Consider the following 11,188-nt stretch of genomic DNA (forward strand, 5'->3'; position numbering starts at 1 on the left):
AAGCAGAGGGACAGACACAGAGCTGTAGCCTTGCCAAAGTAGTGCACTTTTTAATTCAACTTTATCGGTTATCAGGCAAATAAAACGCCGCTACAGATAATCTGCAAACTAGGCCGATAATCGGTCTATCCTTAGGGACTCCCAGGATATTAAAGCTGGAGACTAGAGACGTCCCAATCAGCTTTTTTGGACACGGATCCCAATCCGATTTTTAAAATATTAAATATCTGCCGATCCCAAGTCCCAATCTGCAAAAAAGTAAACAAAGTAACTAATTGCACTTATTTATTGCAGCTTTCATTAATTTAAAACTCACATATAAAATCAACTGCTACTTAGAATGGAGTAGAATTCATGTCCATGTCGACTCCATGTCGTTGCGTCTTTGCCATTGGCATGATATAAACCAGCAACAAAGCACTGCTTTTATTTGAAAAAACATTTACAGAGTTCATCTTTGCAGAGTACGGGACTCTGTAGAGACAGTCAATTCAATGTTATCCTAATGGTCACTAAGATACCACTTTACAGCTCAGGATATCAAATGTATTGCAATTTATAGTAATATATACCGGCTTTACTCCCTGAACTTATTTACTTACTGGAACTCTGTTGAAAATGTTTTGCTTAGACTTCTATTGAAGATATTTCTTGCATCAAATGACTTTGCATAAACCTTTTCTGTACCTGCATTCATGAGCAGAGAAATTGCACATAAAGGGCTGTAAGACTAATTTAATGCAGCATTTTTATAGTGGTTATCTCTCCTTATTTCCTATTCAGTTTTCTATCTACAACTATTGGTAACCCGACGCGTGATGGAAATGGGAGTTTATGTAGCTAAATTATTTATTTGTCCCTGTGTCCGTGTCCTCCAGCTCACATGGATGTGCCGCTGCTGACTGTGACACCTTGTGGACAAGACTTGTGTGTGGACCTTCAGCCTCCCATGGAGCACCTTAGGGACATCTATAATTCTCTGCGGTACAAACTCAGGATCAAGAGCAACAATGTTGACCGAGCTGAGGTGCTGTACATATACTCCCATACAGAGTCATAAGACTTTTAGGGCGCTTTCACACCTATCGGTGCTATTCGGGGGTGAAGTTGCAACATTAAGAACGTTTACATGCACACCAATATTCCAGCTTTTAAAGGCATTCTTTGGACATGTATACAGCGCATACAGAACATGCGTCTCAAGGAGGCTGTGGTCTACCAAGTCCTCCACTGCTGTCAAACTTTGGAAAAATTGTATTTTGCACGGCTGCATGTAAACAAGAATATTAGTGGAATATATACTTTCATCAGCCATGTAAACAGCGTAGTCAGAATTCATGTCTTTTCGGAATAAGGTAAAAAAAAAAAAAAGAATATTATGTGCATGTCAACGTAGTCATTGTTGCATTTTTCATTAAATCGCAATCTCGATTCAGCCTTGTTCAGCCATTTTTAAATATCTTTTTTTTAATGACTTTGATTCTCATTTAATCTTACAACCGCTACTACTTTCTTCTGTGAGTTTAAAAAAATATAAATGGACTGTATTTACAAACAGTGGAGCTCAAAAGTTTGGGCACCCCAGGTAAAAATGTGTATTAATATGCATAAAGAAGCCAAGAAAAGATGGAAAAATCTCCAGAAGGCATCAAATGACAGATTAGATATTTGTATAATATGTCACAAAAAGTTAGATTTTATTTCCATCATTTACACTTTCAAAATAACCGAAAACAAAATAAAATGGCGTCCGCAAAAGTTTGGGCCCCCTGCAGAGTTAATACCTTGTACTGCCCTCCCCCCCTTTGGCAAGTATCACAGCTTGGAAACGCTTCTTGTAGCCAGCCAAGAGTCTTTCATTCTTCTTGAAGGTATCTTTGCCCATTCTTCCTTCCAAAAGTCTTCCAGTTCTTTGAGATTTATTGGCTGTCTTTCACGCACTGCTCTTTTAAGGTCTATCCATAGATTTTCAATCATGTTGAGGTCAGGAGATTGTGAAGGCCATGGCAAAACCTTCAGTTTACGCCTCTTGATGTAATCCACCGTGGATCTTGAGGTGTGTTTAGGATCATTAGCCATTTGTAGAAGCCATCCTCTCTTTAACTTCAGCTTTTTCACAGATGGCATCAAGTTAGCGTCCAAAATTATCTGAAATTTTACTGAATCCACTTTTCTTTCTATTCGTGAAATGTTCCCTTTGCCACTGGCTGCAATACATCCCCATAGCATGATTGATCCCCCCCATGCTTAACAGCTGGACAGAGGTTCTTTTCATTCAATTCTGGGCCCTTTCTTCGGCCAAAAGGTTCTATTTTAACCTCATCGGCCCACAGAACTTGTTCCCACAATGCATCAGGCTTGTCTATATGTTCATTTGCAAACTTCAAATGCTGATTTTTGTGTTGAGGACGTAGAAGAGGTTTTCTTCTGACGACTCTCCCATGAAGACCATGTTTGTACGAGTATCTCTTTATAGTAGAATGGTGTAGCCCAACTCCAGTGTCTCCTGGTCTTTCTGGATGGATCGGGCAGTCTAACATGGGTCTGGACTTGCTTTTTCTCCCAATCCTGCGAGCGGTTCTGTCTGAAATTGTTTTTGGTCTTCCAGATCTTTAACTTCCACTGTTCCTGATGACGACCATTTCTTAATTACATTCCGAACAGAGGATATTGGTATCTGAAAACGCTTTGCTATCTTCTTCTAGCCTTCTCCTACTTAGTGAGCGTCAACTATTTTCAGTTTCAGTTTCAACTGCTTAGAAGAAGCCATGGTGCTGATTTCTGGGGGGGGTCAGATGAGTCTGGGCATTTAAAACCTTAAGACTGACATCACCTGGTCTTTCCAGACGATGATTGAGAACAATCCATGACGTTGTCAGGTCTCAGCTTTCCAAAGGGGGGGGGATGCATGCCAGAAACTCTGCAGGGTGCCCAAACTTTTGTAGACGCCATTTTTTGTGTTCTGTTATTTTGAAAGTGTGAATGATGGAAATAAAATCTAAATTTTTTTGATATATTATACGAATGTTTAATCTGTCATTTGATGCCTTTTTGGAGATTTTTTCCATCTTTTCTTGGCTTCTTTATGCACATTAATACACATTTTTTACCTGGGGTGCCCAAACTTTCGAGCCCCACTGTAGAGCTTTTTTAGTCTCAAAAACTACTCAAAGCACTTTTATATAATACAGGAACCATTCACCATTCACACACTGTGACCGAGGCTGCGGCCCGAGGTGCCACCTGCTCATCAGATAAACACTCACACACATTTACACTCCGATGACGCAGCATCGGGGGCAACTCGGGATTCAGTGTCTTGCCCAAGGACACTTCAACATGGAACTGCAGGGCCATGGATCGAACTACCAACCTTCCAATTGGCAGGCGACTGCCCTGCCTCTGAGTCACAGCTGCCCATTTTCATAGTGACTTTATGGTCTCAATTGCTAGTTTCATGTCTTCCTTATTACACGATTAGACCCAAACACAGGAAGTGAACCAAAAACGAAGCATTAAGTAGCCTGTGATATCAACCTTGTACACAATTTATGGACTTGATTTAAGGGATGATAACTTTCAGATCCCTAAGCTGTTCTGATCACACATTGCTGGTCGTCTGTGTGACATCATCCTTCTCTCGCTGTCTGTCAGCTGCTTATTGCACATAGACTGTATACCATAGGTTTTAAAGTTCTCCAAGCGCTGAATTGCTCTCTCTTCTCTTTATTGAAGCCTCTGTGTTTACCAAAAAAAAATCTATATTTGGTACTGCCAATTTGTTTTGTTTTGTCATGATTCATGTGTGCAACAAACTATCAAAATATTTTTCCCCAAATGGTGCAGGCCTAAATCACACTGCACTTTGTGAAAAGCACCAAACCCTGTGAACACACGTCACGCAATCCAGACGGTCGCTTCTTTATGTGACAGAATTTTGCAGACACTTCCTGCTCTCAGAAATAATAGAGCAACACCAAATTTATAACGTCTTGTGTTTTCCGGCTCTGCTTTAGTGTTTTGAATATTTGAGAAGAGGAACAATAAGCAGCACTGACAGCAATGTGTGCTCAAAACAACTTATGGATCTGAAAGTTATCATCCCTTAAATCATATAGAAGTCCGTAAATTGTGTGCAAAGTTCACTTCCTGGTTCACTTCCTGTATTTGGGTCTAATCGTGTAATAATGAAACCATAAACTCACTAGGAAAATGTTTACTGAGGTAATAAATCAAGTAAAAAGTGACGTAATTTCCCCATAGAAATTAAATTCAACTTTATTTCTGACAGACAGGTCCTTATTAATATAAAATATACTGTATAAAACATCACAAGACAACAAAGTTGTATGCATTGAAGTTCATAAGATCAAGGTGATTAAAACATACATACAGTACATATGCTGCCAAAAGTAAGAAGTGTACCTAGTGTCACTCTCTGGGGGGTTAGTTAAAACCATTATTTATTTATTTTTGGAATCACTCTTTTTTATTTGGTTCTTGTTTGCCATTCTTTTAAATGATTCTATCGAGCACAAAGCGATAGAATACCAGACGTGGAACCATATAACACAACCATTTGGCAAAATTGGGCCAGGAGCTAAACCTTAAGCCGTCATCTCTGTCAAGCCGATCACATGACTCCCATTACTGTGCTATGTTAAAGCGCTTTGAGTAGTCGCTAAGACTAGAAAAGACCACACCCTCATTCATGGTTCATTTTAACACAATTACCACCATCTTGTTTTCTCCACAGTTGAGCAATATTTTCAGACCCAGGAGTGTCATCGATGATAGATGGCAAGGGCATCTTAGTCTTATTAATAACATCTTACTTACACAACTTTGAATCTGACTTCTTTTTGGAACCAGTGGTGTCGCCCCCGTGCTGGAAGTTAGAGTGCAGGTTTAAAGCACAAGTGAAAAGAAAAAAAAGGGAATTCTAATGTGTAGATTTCACTTTTTTTTCAGGCCCAGAAGTTGCCACTTGACCATACCCCAGCATTGTCAAACATAGCTTCCTGTGGTTTAATCTATTGTGGCAATGCTATGTTTGTTATGCTGTTTGTTTTTCTCTTACTGATCATAAGTGTTCTCTTTGTGTGCAGTACACCAAGTCTTTGAGACGAGTGCCCGTGAAGAATCTGGCCTCTGGCAGAGAGTACTGTGTCTCAGTGTGCTTCTCAGACCTAGATGTGCCCAGGCTGTCCAACTACAGCCAGCCTGTGTGTGCTTCCACCCCTGGCCACGTCACCGCAGGTACAGGTCCCTGTGGTTGTGTGCATGTTTCTCCTACTGTTATGTTTTTCAAATGATACTTAATAGTCTAGTAGCCAGCCCATAGAGCCCCATTGTGAACCCGGAAATGTTGAGTACACCAAAGTTTTATTGCAGAAATGTGAAGGATGGGTCCCCAGCATACGGAAACTGCTGGATGCTAATTTACATATGTTGAGCAATTTGCATAATTAGCATTATTAGCTTAATCGTCCAGTTTGACCACATATTTTGCACTGTACGGCCAATTTCTACAATATGTGAATGGTTTTAGAGGTTTTACAGGATGCTGATGTCTTTTCTGGCATTTTCAGAGTTCAAAGAGCTAATTTTAGTACTTATTGTGATTTATTTTGGGAAGTTCCAATTCCTTTCAGGCATAATTATAGGTTATTTTTATGGTAAACACAATCTTACATTTCAGAATCATGAGTGTTTTTGTGTATGTTGATGCATTGTTTTCAGGGTGTAGTTAAGATGAATCCCCTCCTGACACTTTTGAATATCCAATGCTTTTGGATAAATGATGAATCTTTGTTAATTAGCAAAATTTGCACAATTAGCAGAATCGGCCAGATGGACAATAGATGTTGCACTGTGCCATCAGTTTCTACAATATTGGAGTGGTTTAAGAGAGTTTAGAGGATGCTGAATTCAATTCTGGCACTTTCAGACTTCAAAATGGTAATTCTATAATAAATGTGGATTAATTTAGACACATTTTTTATTAACTTGGGACAAACGTTTAGGTTATTTTCATGGTAAACACTATAATCTTACATTTCAGATCTTGCTCTTTGATGTGAATGTTGATAACCTAAATTCTTGACATTTTTTGAGGTCCGGTCATAATCTTAAAGGCCTTTGCACAGCCACGCCGGTGTTTTCAATTCCCCCGGCTTACTAGCCACATTATTTCACATACTCACTTAGGTGAATATTAATTAGCCATATGGACTGCTGGTAGAGAGAAAAGAGAAAAAAGAGACTGCTTCGCCATAGCGACCAGCTTGCTAACCAGTTTACAAGAATTTGCTGAAGAGATATGTTTTCTACATGTTTATGCCTGTTGAACAGGTGTAGCCAAAGTATTGCACTTGTTTCAATTTCTATATTTCATATTAATCTACGTACTTTCTATCTACTACATCTCAGAGGGAACAATTATAATTTTTCCTCCACTACATATATTATTATGGACAGTTTTAGTTACTTTGCAGATTTACGTTATTTATTCAAGTTCAAAATGTATTGTCATATAAATCTTAGTACAGAGTACCACAGCAATGAAATACAATATGCCTTATTGCACTCTCTCAGCACCAGTCAACAGTAACAGTTATAATAACAATAATAATAATAATAATAATATAAAAACATAAAACCATTATACCACCACAGTAAACATTTACACAGTAAACATCATCATTTATTAACTAATAAATGATGATGGATTATAGGTCAAACTACCCAGCAGTATATGAAATAATTTACCAGCTGAAAGGGATGAACACATGAATGCATCAATAATGATACAATAACATGATATGTATTATTCTGAAATGGAAATCTGAACGCAGGACCGTCCACTATAGCTTACTTCTTCCTTCTGTGTGCGTAATATGTCCCATGATGCCCTCTCCTCTCTGCAGACCCGTGGATCTCAGCCCTGTTGATTATGTTGGTGGTGTTTGTTTTGGCCGTCGTGGCCGTGCTGGTCTCTACTGGTTTCATCTGTCTGAAGAGGAGGTCGCTACCATCAGTCCTGGTAAGTCATCGAATTCATTGTCGGGTTGAAATCAGTAGCTGGTGTTGGAAGGAACCCACACTGCCCCTCTAAGTTAATTTGTAAATTCATTTGTGGTTTAAACCTTTTCGCTCCTTTTTTTATTGTCTTTTTTTTGGGTCATTACTGGAAAAACAGCATGCCACATCTCTAGCATAACAATAATATTCAAAAATATGCTCGGGGCTCCAATAGACCGTAGATCTAAAGAGGTCCTTTTGGGTCACTGCATTCTTTTCTTTCTTTTTTTTTAACATATCTTTATTGAATTTCCAAGGGGCACATAACATAAAGTTAAACAGCCACAACGTAAAGAATGAAGCCCTGCTTTTAGCCCGGTGCAGCCAAGGATTTGTACTTCCCATCTCTGGGAATCATAAATGTTCCGAGGCTTCAAAAACATGCTTCTTTGCCCTTGAGGTAGCGTAGCATGCCTTAGCTCGCCGTTTGTGTTGTATTTGTGCTACAGTGTTTAAGCATGTGCAGAGTTTTGGGGTGGCAGTAGCTCGGTCCTGCAAGTCTCTAAAGTAAAGTAACTTGTCTAATAGCAGTTAAATATTTGAAATGAGCAATCTGTGCATATTCATAGATTGTGGATTCTTTTAATAAGGGAGGAGGAGGAGTTATTTGTGGAATAACAATATCACAAAGCAATTCTTATTTAAGGCATGTATTAAAACTCAAATGGAGTTCCCAATTACTTAAATAAAGCTACTCTTCTTATTTGAGGGGACACAAAATGCTTAGGGTACAATCCATGCACAATTAGAAATAATAATAATTTATTATTTTTGTTAATTTGCACTTGTATGTTAAATTGCATTCAATGCAAAAAAGTAGTGAAACATATTGGCGTACAGGACTGTCTCCATATTGTTGCTACCTAAGAACTTCTGTGGTTTTTGATCTCTGTCATCAGACTATTGGACACTTTGAAGTAGAATCATCTGCAGTGGGATGTGGAAGAGAAAATTACTTCAACACGATCCAGCTTGACATGCGTTGTTATTTTCTTTACCATACAATAAACACGCCGTTTGTTTTGTGGTTTGACGTTTTCTGAGTAAATTAGGAAAGAACTGAAGGCGGAAACACACTCTGTGCACATTACTCGAGTGTAAAGTGCCATGGTTGTGGTTGAACTGTGGTGAAAGACAAAAAGACAAAAAGGTAGACGGCTGCAGGCGACTGCGCAGGTTTTCCATTTCCTTTTCTTTTTTCTTTTGCAACAAGATGTTTGATATACCTAGTTTGTCTTGTTATTGAGGTGCCAGTGGTGGTGTAGTTGTTAGATGGTCAAAAAATGATAGGGGCAGAGAAAAATGAAGGGGGGGGGGAATCTGAGTACCCTTTATGCATGTTATTATATTCTCATCTAGTTCTTCGGTCCGTGTGACAGTGTCTCACTGAGCGATTGAGTCTGCTGCTTTTCTGGGTGAGACAAACCCAAATAAAATATGTACAATTTGAACATTTGTGACTTGGGCGCCACCTGTCATATCCCTTTTTCCTGTCACAGGCAGTGGGCGTCGGTGGTAGCAGCACCCCCGCTCAGATTCACCTGGAGAACAATGTTAATGCTTTACCGCAAACCATTAAAAAAATGGATTGATCAAAATCAAACTAAAAAATTGGCAATAGCAATTTTATTTATATAGCACCTTTCATTACACGTAGACCCAAAGTATATAAATAGAAGCATAAACATTAGATTTCAAGTTTCAATTTTTTATTCATTGATATTTACATCTTGAGCTACAGTATGTCATACAAATATTGTCTTGTTTGATGAATGACTTTAGGTGTCTGAGACCTGCTTGTCTTCCTAAAACAAAAGTACTTTAGTTTCTATGTTACATTTTCTAGTTTGTAATTTCCAGTTATTATTAAAGACATTAAATGCCTGTCTCCGCAGTGGTGTAAGTAATTGTCCTGGTCTTTACTATTATATATATTATTGTTGATATACAGTATATGAATGTTGTCATTGTGCCAAGTGGTGTCACTGGAGCAATATCTATGCACTTGACACTGTAAATTATTAACTGCTACTCAATTTTTTTTAAAGTCTTCCAATGTTTTTGCTTTGTTTTAAATATTTTCTCTTCTTATGTATCAAACAGACCCTCTCCTGTTCATTAATGACTCACGTAACATTCTACTTGTCTCTTATATGCAGATTATGTCATTTTTTACTCTGTCTTTATTATATAGACACTAAACTCTCTTCTGACTTTAGTTACTTATTTAACTGGTTTATGCACACCTTCTGACTATAAATGTAAAAAAGGTTTATCTGGACATCAAGCTCACATTTGAAATTCATATTCATAGACTTAACTATACAAACTTCTAAATAGTAATCCATACGATCCATTACATAATTGCCTTTTCCCTTCTTTACTGGTTACTATTTTTCCAAGATAATACTCTGAAGGACATGGGGTAATAACTAAAGCCATCCACATCTCTCTGATTTAAATAATAATGACGATAAAATAAAATAAACAAATTTTCCACTGGTGAAAAAAACAGGGACACAAATTGTGTGTGTGTGTGTGTGTGTGTGTGTGTGTGTGTGTGTGTGTGTGTGTGTGTGTGTGTGTGTGGTGTGTGTGTGTGTGTGTGTGTGTGTGTGTGTGTGTGTTTTTAATTTTCAAAGTTCTATTGTCTTTTTAGATTAGATTCAACTTTATTGTCATTACACATGTACAGGTACATATCTTTTTAATGATGAAATATTCTTTTCTGTGGTGTTGTCTTTTTAAATGACGGCTACCCCTCAATGATCTCTTGAGTTTAAATAAATGCGCAATGAACGAAAATACACTTAGGATATATAAATTGTCTAGTTGTTAAATAGGTGTCACTTAGCACTTACATTGTTCCGAGGCGAGTTATGAACCTGGGAAAAAACAAAGGGGGGTTGGCAATTTCTAAAGATCATAATTCAGTTGGCAGTCACCAATAGCTTTTGAAACCTTCAGTTCATATTAGTCATTGGCTTCATTTTATTAAAGCGTGCTGGGATGTAAGAACTGGTTTGGGTGTGGGCGTCGGTTACAGTTAACCTTTCATTTTTCGTGGCGTTGGTCTCATGCAAGGGGGATTTGAGGACGCTTTTTTGTAAAATAATATGTAGTTTCATGTTCCATTATTAATTACCTTATGTCAACCAGAGTGACAGCGAGATGTAGAGGGGCTTTCCCCTCACCCCGGACTTCTATGTGGCCAATAAATCAAATGTGAACTTTGGAGGCTATTGGTTGCTCACCAACCGTTTCTTTTCCCCAGCACTTTGTGGAACCCCACTTCCTTTAATATGATTCAGCAACACACTTTCCACTGCTGGGGAACATGTCGCCTTATAGCACTGAAGGCATGCAGCTTCATTTCTGTTAAATGTCAGAACACACGCACACACACACGCGAACAGTCTGATAAGTTGAGGTCAGGCTTAAAGGACCGCTAAGCATCCATTCTGTTGGCGTTTTTTTGAGAAAGAATCTCTACGAGGGTCAGCTGCTGAGTGTGTGAAGATATAACCGCATTCAATGGAATCGTCCTTCTGAATTAGTCAAAAATGATTTATCTAACAATTAGATAACTTGATTAGTCAGTTAATCAGGCCCCATCACCGTTGATTTGAATTAGAGAGATACGTCAAATCAGCTAATGTATGCATTTTTTGTCATTTTCAGTCACAACTATAACATTTAAATACATAGAATATAAACATGGAGATATAAATATGGAGGTCGGACTTATCTGACGTCGCTGCTGTGCTTATTTTCTGTCATGTGATGCTTTGATAAACCAAATTTAGTATGTTAGGAACAGCAGCACGTCACCGCCGGTCCCACTGACTGCTAGTTTGGGTGGTGGCGTTTTCTTGTCTGTGGCCCAACGGGTGAATTTGGTGTTAACATCTGAAAGCTAGGGGCAGGAGGGAAAAATCGATAATCGATTTCCTGTAGTTTTTCACCAGGTTCGCACACACTGCAGAAGGGATTTTGGCCCACTCCTCCACACAGATCTTCTCTCGATCAGTCGGGTTTCTGGGCTGTCGCTGAGAAACAGAGTTTGGGTTTTAGGTCTGGAGAGCCACTCCTTGGTTCTCCTGGC

The 11,188-nt window shown here is 38.6% G+C and overlaps 1 protein-coding gene across 1 annotated transcript in view; it reads left to right on the top strand.

Annotated features, from left to right (window-relative positions):
* Positions 1–11,188, top strand: part of LOC116698079 (interferon lambda receptor 1) — a 29,094-nt gene that overhangs the window by 12,650 nt on the left and 5,256 nt on the right. Inside the window, exons 5-7 of the mRNA XM_032529848.1 lie at positions 879–1,027; positions 5,109–5,259; positions 6,930–7,045. Coding sequence (XP_032385739.1) covers positions 879–1,027; positions 5,109–5,259; positions 6,930–7,045 — 416 coding nt within the window. The remainder of the gene's footprint in view (positions 1–878; positions 1,028–5,108; positions 5,260–6,929; positions 7,046–11,188) is intronic.

The sequence above is a fragment of the Etheostoma spectabile genome, chromosome 11, assembly GCF_008692095.1.
Source record: "Etheostoma spectabile isolate EspeVRDwgs_2016 chromosome 11, UIUC_Espe_1.0, whole genome shotgun sequence".
Taxonomy (NCBI): Eukaryota; Metazoa; Chordata; class Actinopteri; order Perciformes; family Percidae; genus Etheostoma; species Etheostoma spectabile.